General features: G+C 34.5%; 1 protein-coding gene across 13 annotated transcripts in view; it reads right to left on the bottom strand.

Moving 5' to 3' along the window:
* The window catches only part of DLG1 (discs large MAGUK scaffold protein 1), a 288,506-nt gene that overhangs the window by 102,065 nt on the left and 167,273 nt on the right, over positions 1-19,168 (bottom strand). For all 13 annotated transcript variants that reach the window (XM_057545184.1, XM_057545190.1, XM_057545179.1 and 10 more), the window contains 4 exons: positions 16,858-16,982; positions 14,665-14,834; positions 13,381-13,517; positions 9,458-9,602 (listed from right to left, as the gene is read on the bottom strand). In XM_057545184.1, the coding sequence (XP_057401167.1) occupies positions 9,458-9,602; positions 13,381-13,517; positions 14,665-14,834; positions 16,858-16,982 (577 nt within the window). The remainder of the gene's footprint in view (positions 1-9,457; positions 9,603-13,380; positions 13,518-14,664; positions 14,835-16,857; positions 16,983-19,168) is intronic.

Here is a 19,168-nt window from a genome sequence, read left to right as displayed (position 1 = left end):
CCAAAAGGAGAAAAAGGAGAGAAAGGAATAGAAGAAATCTCTGAAACAATAATGAGAATTTCCTCCAATTAATGTCAGACACCAAACCATAGATCTAGGAAGCTCAGAGAACACTAAGCAGGTTAAGTGCAAAGAAAAGTTACACCTAGGCATATCTTTTTCAAACTACAGGAAAAAAAAAAAAGGAAGAAAAGCCCTAAAAAAAGTCATGGGAAAAAACCTCACCTTACTGATAGAGGTGCAAGGTAAGAATTACATATGACTTCTCCTCAGAAACCATTCAAGCAAGACAGTGGAGTGTTAAGAGAAAAAACCCACCTGTGAAATTATCCTTCAAAAGTGAAGAAGAAATCAAGACTTCCTTAAACAAACAAAAATTGAGGGAGTATTTATTGCTAGTAGATCTGCCTTTTGAAATGTTAAAAGAAGTTCTTTAGAGAGAAGGGAAGTTAGTATAAGGTCAGAAACTCAGTTACACAGAAAGAAAGGAAGAGCACTGATGAAGGAATAAGCAAAGGTAAAATAAAACTCATTTTTCTTGTTTTTCTTATTCCTGATTGATCTAACAAATAACACTTTGTTCAAAACAACAGCAATACTGTATTCGACTATGTCTGTATATATGTTTATGTATAAATGAAATGAATGTCAGCAATGATACAAGGGATGGGAGGGAGGAATTAGGATTATTTTGTTATTATAAGGAACTCACACTACCCGTAAAGCTGTACAGTGTTACCTCAAAGTGGAATTAGATTACTATACATGTATATTGCAAACTCTAGGGCAACCACTAAAAAAAAGTAAAAGAGAATGTAACTAATACACTTAGAAAGGAGGGAAAATAGAATCACGCAAAATGCTTAATTAAAGCCATAAAAGGCAGGAAAAAAATGGATGACAAATACAGGAGCAAAGAACAGGGCAACAAATAGAAAAGAGTAGCAAATATCATAGACATTAATCCAACTATATCAATAATCACTTAGAACATCAATGCCCTAAATGCACCAATTCAAAGACAGATACTGTCAGAGTGGGTCAAAAAACCAAGACCCAAGATATACTGTCTACAAGAAAGCCAATTTAAATATAAAGGTCTATATATTAAAAGTAAAAGGATGGAGAAAGTATACCATGCTAACACTAATCAAAAGAAAGCAGGAGTAGCTATATTAATTTCAGACAGAGAAGACTTCAAAGTAAGGAAAATTATCTGGGCTAAAGAAAGGCATTTCTTAATGATAAAGTGGTCAGTTCTCCAAGAAGACATAATAATCTTTAACACCTAACGAAGTGTCAAACTATGTGAGGCCAAAACAGATAGAACTGAAAGGAGAAATAGATTAATCCACACCTCTTTATCAGAAATGAACAAATACAGCAGGCAGAAAATCAGGAAGGATATAGCTGAACTCAGTAACATCACTAATCAATTGGATATGATGGACACCTATAGACTACTTCATCCAACAACAGCAGAACACATATTTTTCTTAAGCTCCCACATAACATTCACCAAGATAGACCATGTTCTGGGCTATGAAACATAGCCCTTAACAAATTAAACCTTAACAAATTAAAAAAAAATAGAAATCATACAATGTCCGTTCTCAGACCACAGTGAAATTAAACTAGAAATCAATAACAATATGATAGCTAAAAATCCCCCAATACATGGTGATTAAATAACACAAACACACTCCTAAATAACACTTAGGTCAAAGAAGAATCTCCGGAGAAATTAAAAAAATGTTTTGAACTAAATGAAAATGAAAACACAACCTATCAAAATCTGTGGGATACAGCAAAAGCAGTGCTTAGAGGGAAATTTATAGTATTGAATGCATATATTAGAAAAAAAGAAAGATCTAAAATGAATCATCTTAGCTTACAACTGATAAAACTAGAAAGAGAAGAGTAAATTAAATTCAAAGTAAGCAGAAGGAAAAAAATAATAAAAAATTAGAGTAGAAATCAATGAAATTAAAAACAGGAAATCTGGGCTTCCCTGGTGGCGCAGTGGTTAAGATTCCACCTGCCAATGCAGGGGACATGGGTTTGAGCCCTGGACCAGGAAGATCCCACATGCCGTGGAACAATGAAGCCCGTGCACCACAACTACTGAGCCTGGGCTCTAGAGCCTGCGTGCCACAACTACTGAAGCCCACGCGCCTAGATCCTGAGCTCTGCAACAAGAGAAGCCACCGCAATGAGAAGCCCATGCACTGCAACAAAGAGTAGCCCCTGCTCGCTGCAACTAGAGAAAGCCTGCATGCAGCAAGGAAGACCCGACGCAGCCAAAAATAAATAAATAAAATAAATAAATTAAAAATAAATAAATAAAACAGGAAATCAACAGATTAAAAAAAATCAATAAAACCAAAAGTTGGTTCTTTGAAAAGATCAATAAAATCAATAAGCCTCCAGCCAGGCTAACTAAGAAAAAAAGAGAGAACACAGAAATGAAAGAGGGCACATCACTACAGATTCCATGGCAATTAAAAGAATAGTAAGTACTATGAAGAACTCTATGCCCACAGATTTGATAACCTAGATGAAACGGACCAATTCCTTGAAAGACACAATCTGCCAAAACTCACAAAAAAGAAACAGGCAATCTGAACAAGCCTATATCTATCAAAGAAACTGAATCAATAATGATAACCTTCAGTGGTGAGTTCTACCAAACTTTTAAGAAAGGAATTACACCAATTCTCTATAACTTCTTCCAGCAGACAGAAGCCAAGGGAATACTTCTTAACTCATTCTATGAGGCCAGCATTATCCTAACAAAACCAGACAAAGAAATCATAAGAAAAAAACCCTCTAGAACAACATCGCTCATGAACATAAATGGAAAAAGCTTCAACAACATATTAGCAAATCAAATCCAACAATATATAAAAAGAATTATATACCACAAGCATCTGGGATTTATCCCAGGTATGCAAGACTGGTTCAACATTCAAAAAACAATATGATCCATCACAACAACAGGTTAAAGAAAAGTCACATAATCATATCAATAGATGAAGAAAAAGCATTTGATAAAATCCAAAATATCAATTTATAAGAAAATCTCTCAGTTAACTAGGAATAGTGGGGAGTATTGTCAACCTGATCAAGAATACTCTACAAAAATCCTACAGCTAACAATACTTAATGGTGAGGAGCTTGAAGCTTTACCACTAAAATTAGGAGCAAGTGAAGGATGTCTTAGTTAATGCATTAACATAGGAAAAGGAAACAAAAGGTATGTAGATTGAGAAAGAAGTAATAAAACTGTCTTTGTAGATGTCATGGTTGTCTATGTAGAAAATCTGAAAGAACTGACAAATAAACTCATGGAACTAATAAGCAATTATAGCAAGGTTGCAAGATACAAGGTTAATATATAAAGTTGACTGCTTTCCTATGTACCAGCAATGAACAAGTGAAATTTGAAATTAAAAACACACTACCATTTACATTAGCATCCCCTAAAATGATATACTTAGGTATAAATCTAACGATCTACGTGAGCAAAACTACAAAACTCTGATGAAAGATATCAAAGAAGAACTAAATAAATCGAGAGAGAGACTATGTTCATGGATAGGAAGCCTCAATACTGTCAAGATATTAGTTCTTCTCAACTTGATATACAGATTCAATGCAATCCCAATCAAAATACCAGTAAGTTATTTTGTGGATATTGTCAAACTGATTGTAGAGTTTATATCGAGAGGCAAAACACCTAGAATAGACAACCCAATAATGAAGCAGAAGAACAAAGTTGGAGGGCTGATACTACCTGAGTTCAAGACCTCCTAAAAAGCTACAGTAATCAAGACAGTGTGATATTGGCAAAAGAAAAGGAAAATATTAGATCAAGGGAACATAACAGAGAATCTAGAAATAGACTCATATATAGGCAACTGATCACTGATAAAGGAGCAAAGGCAGTCTTTTCAACAGATGTTATTAGAACAACTGGACATCCACATGCAAAAAAAAAAAAAAAAGAATCTAGATATAAACCATGTGAAAATTAACTCAAAATGGATCACAGACATAGTAAAACCCCAAACTATAAAAATTCTAGAAGATAACACAGGAGAACATCTTGATGATTTTGGGTTTGGCAATGGTTTTTTAGATACAACACCAAAGGCATGATCCATGAAAGAAAACTGACAAGATAGACCTCATTAAAATTAAACATTTCTGCTCTGTGAAAGACACTGTCTAGTGAATGAAAAGACAAGCCACAGACTGGGAGAAAATATCTGCAAAAAATATATGTGATAATGAACTTTAGCCAAAATATGCGAAGAGCTCTTAAACTCAACAAGACAATAAACAATCCAATTTAAAAATGTGCCAAAGGCTCTTAACAGACACCTCACCAAAAAAGATATACAGATGGCAAATAAGCATATGAACAGATACTCCTTATCATATGTCATCAAGGAAATGCTTATTAAATCAATGTGATACTGCTGAATAACTATTAGAATGGCTAAAAATCAGAACACTGATAACACAAAATGCTTGTGAGGATGTGGAGTAACAGGAACTTTCATACATTGTTGGTGGGAAAGCAAAATGGTACAGCCACTTCGGAAGACAATTTGGCTGTTTCTTATAAAACTAAACATATTCATACCATACGATCCAGCAATTGCAGTCCTTAGTTATTTACCCAAAGGAGTTAAAAACTCATGCACATTACTACGTGAAAGAAGGTTTGTTTGTTTTTTTCAAACATCTAGGCCTTCTTTAATTCAAAAGTTTATGGAAAACTTTAGCCTGTGCTATATTTTAATATATTTACTGAATTGTTATCTCAAATTTGACAAAATCAGCAGAGGGCTTAATTAATTATTTTAATTGTTTTTAAGGAGTTTGAGGCTTTTTGGTGTAATTTGGGTATTTCAATTGGACATATGTGATATATTCAATGCCATTTTGTGAGTTTCAGGTAAATTGGAAATGTTAATCAAATTATCTAAAATGTATTTTATGAAAAGTAAAATATGACGTATTTGTTTTTTGTTTTTAATTTTTATTGGAGTACAGTTGATTTACAATGTTGTGTTAGTTTTAGGTGTAAAAAGTTAAGATTTTAAAAGGCTACATACTGTATGGTTCCAACTACATGACAGTCCGGAAAAGGCAAAACTATGGAGGCAGTTAAATGATCAGTGGATGCCAGAGGTTAGAGGGGAAGGAGGGATGAATAGGCAGTGCACAGGATTTTTAGGGCAATGAAGCTACTCTGTATGATACTGATAGTGGGTACATGTCATTATACATTTGTCCAAACCCATAGAATGTACAACATCAAGAGTGAACCCTAATGTATACTATGGGCTTTGGATAACGATGTGGCAATGTAGGGTCATCAATTGTAACAAATGTACCACTCTGGTAGATGTTGGTAATAGGAGAGGCTATGCAGGTGGGACATTTCTGTACCTTTGCTTAATATTTCTGTGAACCTAAAATTGCTCTAAAATATAAAATCTATTAAAAAAAAAAGAACGTGCCCTGACACCAGCTCAGATCTGTCAACCCAATTTATAATTATTCTTTTTAATGTACCATAAAAGAATGGAAACCTGGTAAAAAACAGGAATAAAAAATAAGCAAACATTATTGGTTCATTTCAATAACAAAAAACATCAATATAGTTCATCGACTGTAATTCTAGTGAGAGTTAAGAACAGAAAATTATAAAGCTATTCCTGACCCAGGTAAGCAACACATTTCAGTTGTAACTTCCAAAAGCACAACACATCTGAATTATGTGCATTATTATCAAAACACACAGAAACAATATTTAACTTTCTTGAGGTAGTAACTATGATAAAGTTACTAGGCATTTCAAAATCTAGCTGTAATATTTATTATTTAACCATGAATCTCTTCTTTCACTACATTACCGAGTGCCTTCTATGCACAAAGCATTATAACACCCAGTGGGAAAACAAAAATGCAAGGATCATTACTTCAAATTACTATAGTGGCCAGATAGGTTACATATATGAGTGAAGTAACCTGCGTGAAAGACAGTAGGTAGTGACTGGAAGTATGGTGTACTGGAAATAATTATGTGCTATCAAAGGGAGACAGCATCTATACATCTCTTTCTGTAATCATACAAAAAGGAAAAAGTCTATAATGTCTATTAATAGTATAGGGCTTAGAAGTCCAGAGCCATCTTTGATTTTATACGTTTGCAGTCTCCAATAGCAATTTCTTCCCGTCCAATTCATGTATAAGACACTCTTCTGCATTTGAGCCAAAGGATTTTCTACCAATGGCTCTTCTGAAGTCCGAAGTCTTTCTTGGGTGATATGTAAGAATATCTGTTGATTTTCAAGGGAACCAGCATGTTGCCCTAAAGCAACAGACATGCATGTGAACCATTATAATCACTGGCCATTTAAAGTCCAGAGTTTACTGAATTTTTACTCAAATTTCTTTGCTGCATTATCAAGTTTGGCTGAAACAAACAAACAAAAAAACCCAACTGGACAAGAAATTCAGTCAACTGCTCAAGCCAGAAAATGTACCTTTTCCCTACCATATCCAGACTGTGCCTTTATTCAATGGACCTTTTCTGAAGGAGTCATTCTCACATGTAAGGCATAGTATCTCATACGGCAGGAACTAAAAATTAATGTTCCTGTCAAAGAAATGACTGCCTAAAGAATGATTAGTTAAAACAGTGCTATTTCCTATACCCCAAATCCTAAGTAAAAAGATTCCTCAGAGAACTACAAAACAAGGGAGGCTAAATTATTGTCCTTAGATATCAAGATTAATGACCCAAACCCTCCAAAGTTTAGGAAAGAAGCCAAGTGAAAGAGCTTAAAGTAAAAGCAGGAAGAGAGCAGTGGCCAAATCAGAAGTTTAACAAGGCCTTCCACCTGAAGAGAATATAAATTGAAAGTGAAAAGATATATAAATGCAAAAGCATGAGAATTTTAATATCATCAAAGAAACTATGTTCTCTATTAGATCCGATGAACTTTTTTTTTTTTTCCAGTAATAAACCTCCTTTTATTCCTGGGTACCATATTTTGGCTATTATCCATATGTGGATTACAGCTATAAGAGTGTGACCCCATCTGAGATTTACGGTCATAACTTAAACTACAATTCTGTGCTTTTCTCCAGGCATGTTCTGCTTTTTAGGGAGCAGGAATGGATGAAGACAGCAGGTTGAACCAGGGTTGGGATTCTGCCAGTAAAGATGGAGAGGGCAAGAAAGTAGAAGATATATGCAACGAAGTGAATATCACAACAAACCAAGGAGGCTAAGTTAAAAAAAAGTAGACAAGTAGAAACACAAGGGGACAACCAAGTAATGGTGTCAAATGATTGAAGGTCAAAATGAGGATGAATTGTTAGAACAGGAGCAAATAAACTGATGGATGTAGTCAGAGAATGGGATGATTTAAATCAAGATTTTGGAGGTGGTGAAGGTATTGACGATGATAAGATCTAAATTATTGTCTTGGAAGCAAGTATCTGAGTTGGAGTGGAGGGCAGGAGAGCTACAAAGAAAGAGATCAACAAAGAAGCCAGGTTGTTGAATGAATCAGTGTGCATTTTGGCTGGACATCACTAAGAATGACAATGTGAATGTGTATCAAAGGACAATGGGCCTGACACTAAAATCTTCAGTGACTAAAGCCAGATTGATGAGGAGGAAACTACATGACTAACAACATAAGGGACAGGCAGGTAAGTTGAATAGTCTGATGGCAAGGGCTTCACAAGAGCTGACAGGTAAAAATCATTTATGTAAAAAGTTTTCAAATACAAATGCTTTTTAAAACACACATAATAAGCTACTTATGAATTGCGTCTATAGTATGAGCATGGACTAAAAGTGTACAACAAAATTCATAAGAAGAGAAACAGAAGTTGAACTAGCAAGGTAAACTTCAACTTTTTCATAATATTCTATTAGTTTAATAACAGATGGAAAAAAAGGGACGAAATATCCTACGTATGCCTATAGGGAAAACAATTAATCATTATTTACTACTCTTTAGGACTAGCTCTCCCATTTTTTAAATGTCATATTATCTTATATAAAGAGATTATTCAATAAAAAGTAACATTTTTTCCAGTTCAACATATTTTTTTTTTTTCAACATATTTTTAAGAAGCAGCCTGGCTATTTGTATATTTGGCCATAATCAGGATGCCAATTCTCAATCTGTGGAACAACTGGGACATAGCTGTCTTGAACAGATAAAGCAGCATAATAAATAAGATTAATATTAAAATTGGTGAATAAAAGAGCTTATCATTGAATTTGCATCTCCTAATAACAAATACAAATACATCAAGCCCTTATTTAAAGCTTCTGTGAAAGACCAAATATATGGAATTTTAAACAAGTAGTAAAGTTCTTTTCTGACACAAATGATGTATAAGATATCATCTCTGTCCATTAAAAAGACTGAATACTATTAAGAAAATAATTCAGTTATACTTGAGTAATTAATGAATCAATGAGCAGATAATGAAGATGCATCACTGGAGGACAGTATATACACTTTAAAATATAATTTGTATTTAGCTTCTAATGATTAATCATTGTAATGAACTTTGACATTTTAAAACTGGAAACATTGCCACTTACAAAATCACAAATATCTTTAAAATTCTACAATTTAAAAAAGGAAAACTTGGAAAAGCAGATTATAGAGTACATTTATGATCTTTATTACACATGGATGATTCTAGTATTGACTCAACATACCAAACAAATAAAACTTTCAGTTTTCAACCAACATGAACACATTAAGAATATATTTAAATCTCATCTCGGCTTGTACATTAAAAAAGAAAATCAAATAGGAAACTTAAAATTACCTAAGTACTTTCACTGCATTTCATTTCTAGGCAATACAATTGTACTGTGCACGAACAGAGTTAGGTGATATACTAAGAGCTTGAAGTACAAAGATATTATCTGTGCTCACACAGTTGAGAGTATAGAAAAGCCCAAGTTTTACAAATATTTTAAGTTACTGTTTCTCAAAGTGCAGCCCATGAACCAGCAGCATCAGAAGCATCAGGCTTGTTAAAAGAATTAATTGCTTGTTAAAGTATATTTCTGTGCTCCATCCAAAAATTATTAGAACAAAACAGGAAGCCACATTACTTGCAAATATCTTTGGTGACTGTTACTTACATAAAAGTTTGAGAATGAATGCCTTAAATGTTAAAAGTAATTACTGCTATGAAATTACAGGTGAAAAGGTGAAAAAGCCATCTCCACTTATTATTATGAAGATTCTGACTTAAAATTGTTTTTCAAAATGATTAGGTTAAAATGCTTTATAGTTCTTTTAAAAATATTTGTATAATGTTTAAACTTTATATTGGGAACCTTCATTAAAATACATCACATCTAAGGAAACAAGATTTAAGCAAACAGACTTACAGTTGGTGATATCAGGTGGTGCATAGCCATCATTCATATACATACTTGTGGGTTTTGCCACTTTCAAAAAAACAAAATCAGATGTGTTCTTTAAGGCAGTTACTGCTTCTTCATGAGTAACTTCTTCTAAACACACACTATTCACCTAAAAGAAAATCCCAAAAGTTTTACTTCTTCCTTCCCACTTGGAATGTCATTTTTTTCCCCCTTATTGCTCTGGGTAGAATCTTCAGTACGATGTTGAATAGGAGTGGTAGTTTGTGTCTTTCTAGGACTTTGCCCATTTCATCTAAGTTATCTAATGTGTTGGTACAGAGTTATTCATAAATAAAAGTATTCCCTTATGTTATCTCTTTCATTCCTACTTTTAGAAATGTGAGTCATTTTTTTTTTTTTCTTGGTCAGTCTAGCTAAAGGTTTGTCAATTTTGTTGATCCTTCCTAAGACCCAAGTTTTGGTTTTGTTGATCTTCTCTACCAACATAGACAACATGGTTGTCCTATTTCCTATGTCGTTAATTTCTGTTCTAATCCTTTCTCTTCTGCTAGCATTAGGTTTAGACTACTCCTCTTTTTGGTAAACATTTTTTTTTAAAAAGAAATAAAACACTATAAATGTTTCTAGTGTTTTAAATTACAGTGCACTAAACAAATGTTCATTTTAGTATATTTTCCATTTCCCTAATATGTGACTTTATAATCGACTGCAGGAGACTTTTAAATGTTTTGATGAAAACTTCTAAAGGTCACAGAACAATCCTGACTTTCCCCACTGATTACAAATAATGCTTCACAGGATTTCAACTGCATGGTCATTTTTATGGTCCCACCCTACTGTGTACAGTGAGGACTAGCTGCATTTTGAAATACACAACTGTGGTATACTGTTCTTCTGATGGCCTGAAATGAGACATTAGTAACTGTGATGCAAAGAGAGGATTAATAAATGCCACACATTAGAGCTGTCTTCTTGGAAAGCTCACTCTGGCATGTCCCTCTTGGAACCTGGCCACCATTTTGTGAGATGCTCAAGTTAGCCATGTGGACAGCCCACTGGAAAATTGAATACCTGGCTAACAGCCCCAGTTGAGTTCCTAGATGACAGCCAAAACCAACCGGTTCACTATATGTGACCCAACTTGGAGGTGGACCCCTGGGCCTAGTTGAGCCACCCCAGTAGACATTATATGGAATAAAGACAGGCTGTCCTGGCCAAACCTACCCAAATTGCAGAAGTGTAAGCAAATAAATAATTGTTGTCATTTTAGCCACTGGTTTTTGTTTTTTCTTATACAGCATTAGATAACTGATAAAAGAGCTGACAAGATTTGCTGAGGGATTCAATGTGGAGTGGGAAAGAAAGAGAATGATCCTAAAGTTTTAGACTTGGGGAAATTAGAAGGATAAAGTTCCCATTTAATGAGATGTGAAAATTATGCAAAAAGCAGAATTTTGGGGGGCAGGGTGGGGGTGGGTTGCCGTGATTTGAAAGTTCATTTTTAGATACAGTTGTACTTCGGTATCTGTGGGGGAATGATTCTATAACCCCACTACCCCCCATTACCCTCCTCGAGGATAAAAAAATTTGCAGATTCTCAAGTTCCTTATGTAAAATGGCGTAGTATTTGCATATAAGCTATGCACACCCTCCCTTATACTTTAAATCATCTTTAGATCACTTATAATACCTAATATAATATAAATGCCATGTAAATTCAAGTTTTGCCTTTTGGGAACTTTCTGGAATTTTTTTCCACCAAATATTTTCAATCTTCAGTTGGTTGAATCCACAGATGTGGAACCCATGGACACAAAGAGCCAACTGTATATTATATTTGAGATGACTCTTGAGACATAGAGAAGGAGACTGAAGTTCAGAAAACAATACTTATTATTATCATGTACAATAAGACCCAGTAAGTTACTTGACTACCTATCAAAGAGAGAAGAGAATATGTTCAAGTATTGAGTCCTGGATCACTTCAATGTTTAGAGGTTAGGGAGAAGATGCACCAAAAAGGAGAATGAGAAGGAATGGCTGTTGAGATAAGAGGAATAGCAAGATAGAGGGTGACTATCAGGCAAACTGGAAACAGTGTTTTAAGAAGGAAGAAGGTGTGTCAAATGCCTGATACATCAATTAAGGTGAGAATTAAGAATTGAATAATTTCAGTGGAATTATGGCAACAAAAGCCTCTCTAAACGGTAAATCAGCGTGAATTTCTGGCTCCCTACCCCTAAAATTGATTCTGGAAGGATAAAGAAGACACAGTATCTAAGAAATTAAAAATAAAAGTGAGAAACGTAGTGGAGAAAGAAGGTTGTTTGGAACTGGTGTGTGTTGGTGGGGGGGTGTATGCAATGATGAGAGAGTGTTGGTTGTAGCTTGGGGGAAAGAGCGGCAAGTCATAGTTGTGCGAGGATAAGTTAGAGAGAAGCAGTTGAAGGACAGTTCCTTCCTCCTCCCTATCATTAACTCAAAAATAATTAGTTGCTCTTCCTAGCAGAACTATTAAAAAAGGGCAAATAAATAAATAGGAGATAGAGCAAATCACCACTATACCAGACTTTGTTTGTATGCCTTTTCAGATTCACTTGAGCCTACCTGTCCACTAGGCCTTGGCTGCTTGCTTAGGGGAGAGTCCTAGCTACTGCTACTCTCATATTGTCCCCTACCATTATGAGCTCTTTCAACCTTTTCTGGAGTAAAGGCTGGGCTTGGGTATGGCTGACGTGTTCCACATAGTGAGAGCTGTAACATATTAGAAGACCACATCTGACCTGTCTAGACCATGAGGCTCTAGCTCTTCTCATGACTTCTGGGTTCAGGGGAAGTGCTGTGCCAGAGTGTGGGAACTGGCTTTCCTAGCATTTATCCAGAGGGGCTGGGTAACACAGTCGAGAACTCTAGGACAGTTAACCCCCGTGGGGGTAGACTCTAACTAACAAGAGACAAGAGACTAAAAGGGGTCAGTAGATAAAATCCTTTCTTTTCCCTGGATGGATGGATCTAAGGTTTAGCAGTTCCACATTGCCTGCCTGGGAGACTGTCCTACATGACAAGCAATCAGCTACATTTTCTTATGAAATTATAGCCAGCTCAGAAACAAATATGTTGTATTGGCTTTCCCTCATTCTCTGCCTCACTTGTCATTTTCACTCACTCTAGCTTCTCTGAAGTTATACCTCCCAATAATACCTTAGCAGAGTAGCTTTTCTTCAGGTTTTGTTTTTCTAGGGAACATGAACTAAGACAGTTATTGATGAAGATTGGATAAATAAATTGTGATACAGTCTATAGTCCCAGAATAGAATATTATGAAGAGGGTAAATGAATAAATCTCAGCTCTAGGCAACAATATGGATAAGTCTCAGTAAAACAATATTGAGTGAGAAAAGTATTAAAAAAGACTATATACAGCACAACAGCCTTTAAAATTTTTTCAAAACAAACACTACTAAACAAAATATTTAGGAATATGTATGTGATTAAGCAATCTTTAAAAAACAAAGGAATGAGGAACACAAATTGTTGATATTCTAGTTCTTGGGTTGGGTAATGACTAGCAGTTTTTACTATATTATAAATAAAATAATTGATTAATTAATTAAAGTAAGAAAGGGAAAAAGAAGGTCACACAAGAACAAAGGATGATGATGTTACGAACCTAAGGATTATGACTAAACAATTCTGTGCATCCAAGCCCCTAAGCAGAATGAAAGAAAAAGAGAGGGGAGCTAGTAGAGGAAATGGTAATGGCAAATAAAGAATCATTTTTCAGGTTTTGACTAAAGCAAGGCTAGTATTCACTCATGTAAATCATGTAAATATCATTTAAACATTTTTGGCATGTAGAAATTCAGTCTGTCAGAAAAAAAAAGACATCAAAGTGATTTTTAAAACAATGGATTTCTTATACTTACTGCTAAAAGTTTATCTCCAATCTGAAGTTTACCATCTTTATGTGCTGCACCTCCTTCAATTATTTTGGTTACATAGATGCTATTATCCCCAGGAATATGCTGATTTCCAACACCTCCAGCAATGCTGAACCCAAGACCTGTATGGAAAACACTAGTTTTAGAATTTCACCAATATATGTAAACTTAAGTCCAAATGACTGAAAACTAGAAGGTGATAATTTCACCAAACTAATGTTTTTTAAAATAGAAAATAATCTATTTACCTATTTTAAAAATCCTAAGTATTTTGTAATCAGGGGCAATTACAAATATAAGTGCTCCTATAGTTACAAATGAGTACCTTTTTACCCCCAGGTTACTTTAAAAAAAAAAAATTATTTATTTAATTGGCTGTGCCAGGTCTTAGTTGCGGCATGCAGGATCTTTGTTGTGCTGTGCGGGATCTTTTAGCTGCGGCATGCAGGCTCCTTTAGTTGTGGCATGTGGGATCTAGTTCCCTGACCAGGGATCGAACCCGGGCCCCCTGCATTGGGAGCATGGAGTCTTTAGCCGCTGGACCACCAGGGAAGCCCACCCCCACCCCCACCCCCACCCAGGTTACTTCTTAAAGTGTTTTTGTAAAATGCATTTGTTTGTCAGTTCAAGAGATGGTGTAAAATTGCTTCACTTTTGTTTCCATCATAATTGCACTTCTTACTAACACTTTTAACACTTCCACAAGATTAAAACTGAGAAAAAAAAATTGGTGGTGGGCAGAACTAACAGCTTCAGAAATGCAGATGCTTCTCTTTTCAATATTCTATGAATTAATTTTAAGGAACTTCAATAATTCATAAATCCCACAGCTTTAACGCCAAACCTGTAGCTCTCTATGCATTTTTCCATGAAGCCACAAATTAGAATCAATATTTCCATTTATCCTCAATCCCATCCATGTTTTCAAAATTCAGATCACATCCTAACAGTCTTCATTGCAGATGTAACTACTAATGACATGATCATAAATATTTTTTTCTCTTAGCCTGTGTATCTGCATTTTATGCACTTTGTAGATTAATGATTACAAGTTAATATCAACACTACACATGACTGCAAAATGTTTGCACAGTATTCTCCTTAAGACAAAAATCAGTAGAAATGACACAGAAATTCTAAAAATTCACTAAGTTCTGTAGATTACCAGCATTGTTAATCTTAGAATGTGTGTCATAAATAACTTCATAGTTACATTTCACTTAGAGATTTCTTACTTAATAATTTGTCTTTGTTTGATTTATTTCATACCTTTAGGACCTTTAATGAGCTTTATTTCCATTATTTTTTCTGATACTGGTTTCCGTCTTTTTACGTACAAGCGTACAATAGATCCCGCTTCTTTCAATGCTTCTACTGCTTTGCTATGTGTCACATCACGAACATCTACTTCATTTACTCGCAATATACAGTCATTGACCCTGAGGAAAAAAATCATTAAAAATTAAATATTAAAAATTTAATATCAATTTTTCTCTTAGCCAGTTTTCTTTTCTTGACTAGAGAATTATTTACTAGAATTATTTATAAGAAACTGCATGTTAAATTCCAATGTATCAAAAACTCATATAAATACATTTTCCAAGGGCCAGCAAAGGAAACAGTGCAAATAATAGATCATTATACAAAAATATTAAATAATAATGACAGCTATAATTTTTTTTTTGTTTTTGGCTGCATCTGGGTCTTCGTTGCTGCACGCGGGCTTTCTCTAGTTGCGGCGAGTGGGGGCTACTCTTTGTTGCAATGCATGGGCTTCTCATTGCGGTAGTGGTCTCTTGTTGGGGAGCACAGACTCTAGGCACGTGGGCTTCAGTAGTTGCAGCATGTGGGCTCAGTAGTTGCGGCACATGGGCCTTAGAGGGCGTGGGCTTCAGCAGTTGCAGTGCATGGGCTCAGCAGTTGTGGCTCGCGGGCTCTAGAGCACAGCCTCAGTAGTTGTGGTGCATGGGCTTAGTTGCTCTGCAGCATGTGGGATCTTCCTGGACCAGGGAGCGAACCCGTGTCCCCTGCATTGGCAGGCAGATTCCTAACCACTGTGCCACCAGGGAAGTCCCAACAGTTGTAATTTGTATGATTACGTGTAGAAATTAAGATATTTTAGAAAAACAGCAAATATTTATTTAGCACTAACCACATGCTAGGAACTTCTTTTAGTGTTTTAACCCTTACAACAATCTGTAAGGTAGATACATATTTATATTCCCATTTTATAGATAGAAAAACTGAGGTACAAAGTTTAAATAACTTTCCCAAGGCCACCCTGATAATGACTAACAGAGCAGTGATTCAAACATAAAAAATCTGAGGCTCAGACTGAATAACTAGCTTAAGGTCAGAGCAGCAAAATTGAGATTAATTCATTGATTTACCAAAAAATAAACTAATCTCAGTTTCAACTGCATGGTATTCATGTAGAAAACAAATAAGAAAACAAATTAAAAGATGGTCATCTCAAATTGGGCAGGGACGGGGAACAAAACAATTAAAACATTTAAAGTGATCATGATAAACTTCTATATCTAATTAACTTTCTTTAGAGAAAAGAAATTCTATATCCAAAGACAGTGATACCTTAGAGTTAGTACTACAGGTATGTTCTCCAGTGAAACAAATGGAACATACTAATTTTCACACATGAAGCACAAATAAGAGGCCAATAACAGAATCAGGAAGTAAATATTTACATTTACATGAAAGTCAAATTATTGATTTCATATCTAATTTCATTAATATACCACTTATCATATCCAGTGAGAAGTTTAGAAACTGAAAAGCTGTATAAGGCATGAATAGCCTTAAAATAAGATACTGTTTTTAACAGACCATATATAATCCTTAGTCCTAAAACTTTAGGAAACCATCACCATGTATAAAAAGCAACAAATAAGGCAACAGGAAAAGTGCCACAATCTATGGTCTAAGGAAACAACAAAGTATGCTAAAGATATTTGCTGAAATGGAACATTACATTTAAACAAAAGACCAATGTTACTTACATTTATTCAATTTAGAAAATAGATTAATTTATTTAAAGTTTACATAATCTTTACTACTCTTTGTGGTCTGGGATACCAACTCAGATATATATGATTCCCTGTACCTTAAATAAACGTATACATGTTTCCCACCCAGAAAATAACACATTTTGTGAAGGTATTTGAACATACAATAGGAAATCTATGATTTCTATAAATTTTCTCAGAAATATTTAAACAAATTTATTATTCAAAATGCTTAACTTCTAAGATAAAATTGAATTCCTAATTGAAAACAGGGAAAATGCTTAAAGCACAATTATCTCATTCATTCATTTGATATCTGAGCATCTACCTTATGTTAGTTATTATGATAGTGTTCATTTGTATTTATTCATTGTTCAGTTTGCCTCAAGAAAAAGATACAAAGAAGATTTGGTATCACAACATAAAGTGCAAAACATACCGCAATCTTCCATCTTGGGCAGCTGCTCCCCCTGCAATTATTTTGGTAATGAAAATACTTGAGTCATCTCCAATGTGTGGGTTGTCTGTACCTCCTGCAATGCTGAAACCAAGCCCTGAATTTCCCTGGGGATAGAGGGGAAAAAAATTGACACTGAATAATAATTATCTTTATTGATAGGTTCCCGTCATTATAGGACCTAGAAACTGTACTAACATAGGGAACACACACATAAAGGCATATGTATAGGAAATATGATTTTAAATTAAGAAATATAAGGAAAGCTCTTTTTTCTCTATGAATTCAGAGGTATTACTGCTGAAAAGGTGAGGCTGATGATGTACTGAGTACTTCTGGAGTCTGGTCTACGATTCATTCTTTAAAATTATGTGCAGTTTGTCCTTGGAGAGGTGTCACTATTAGGTCTCTTTCTTTTAGACTGCATCTTGCTCATGTTTGGTAAGGCAAATTGCTCCCAAGAGAAAAACAATGAAGTGATCCTTCTGCTGCTGTTATTTCCGAGTAGGTAATACCAATATATTATTTCAGCCTTTTTAAAAAAGGGGTACTGGGTGGTGCTTTTCTTCTGCTAACTTTGCCATCAGCTTATTTTAAAATGACCAAATTGCATGAGCTAAGTAACACTGCCATCATCCTTGATGTGTTTAACCAAGACACCTGACCAGCAAAAGGCATTTTTTAATACTGAAAGTCCAACTGGAGAACTTAACATTGGTGTACTTTCTTGACAGCAGTCAATTTTGCCAAAGTAGCATTACTTCTTGCTTATTTTATTTACGTACTGGATTTCTGAATAATATTTTCTTTGAAGAAAGGGTTCTACTGCTACAAAAAGCAAAACTGATCTAAGCAAAGGTATTAAACGTTTATTTTTGCAAGAACGTTCTAACTTTGGTTTTCAGGCAACTCAAATAAGTGGGTATATCTGGATCTATTACTAAACTGTTTGCATTAAATAGCTTAAAATTTCACTAGACTATGACATGTCCTAAAATTCTATTTTAATAAAAAAATTTTTTCAGTCTAAACTCTTCAAGAGTTACTAGAGTATCAATAATAGCATCAGTAGGTTGTATGGGGCTACCAAGTTACTCAGGTATTCGAGTTCTCTTTTTTATTTGCTTTTTAAAAAATTCAGATATAATTACAAATAACTTTGTGTAAGTTTAAGGTGTACAACATGTTGATTTGATACATTTATATAGTACAATATGATTACCACCTTAGCTTTATTTAGCTAACACCTCTATGAGGTCACATAATTGCCATTTATTTTTTGTGGTGAGAACATTTAAGATCTAGTCTCTTAGCAAATCTGAAGATTACAATACAGTATTGTTGATTATATTCACTACCTGTGCATTAGATCTCTGGAACTTATTCATCTTCTAGTTGCAAGTTTGTATACTTTAACAACATCTCCCCAATTCTTGGTACTCAAGCTCTTTAATCAGTGAAAAATACAATGTACAGTTCTGACTAAATAAAGGAATTTAAAAGGTACTGGGAAAAGATGAAAAGATGAATAAGATAAAAAGTTAGGACTATATGTCAAGAAATCTCAATAAAGCTGGGAAAAAACCAACAAAATGCCACATTAAAATGTGTACAATACATTAATACTCTATTTATTTGTAGGACTCAGTCATCCATGTCACTTGAACAGGTGGCCCAAATTTAGGTAAATAGGCAATAAAAATCTATTATCCCTCTGAGGTCTATTTTTACTCAGTTTATTCTGGCTTCAAACATAAACAAATCTAATTATCTAGGACTTTAAATATACAGACATTCAGTTATTTAGAAAATTCACTTATGCAGAGCACTTCATTTCCCAAAAACGCTGGTCAGACAAGGTGGCACTGCTAAAATACAGTATCAATTGAATGCAGATATTCTTAAGGGGAAAATACATCAAGAAAATTTACACATCTGAATTGTATCCTTAAGTTATTCTCTGACTGGGGGAATGCATAAGAAGTTTTCAGTAAGGTCTTTTCCATTAAATCTATGGTTATTATCTTGCTGGGAAACAAAACTGATACAATGACCATATTACTAGGATATTAAATACTTATTTAAAATAAATATTTTATTATGTGAAAGATAAATAATAAAATTTAAAACTGAGAAAAATCTGAGAAACTGTCAGTCTAGAGGAGCACAAGGAGACATCATAACTAAATGTAATGTGGTATTCCAGATGGGATCCTGGAAGAGAAAAACATAAAAAGTAAGGAAATCCAAATAAAGTACAGACTTTAGTTAATAATAATGTATCACTATTGAT

Source organism: Balaenoptera acutorostrata, chromosome 4, assembly GCF_949987535.1.
Source record: "Balaenoptera acutorostrata chromosome 4, mBalAcu1.1, whole genome shotgun sequence".
NCBI classification, from domain to species: domain Eukaryota; kingdom Metazoa; phylum Chordata; class Mammalia; order Artiodactyla; family Balaenopteridae; genus Balaenoptera; species Balaenoptera acutorostrata.
This window is presented reverse-complemented; position numbering and strand designations above follow the sequence as displayed.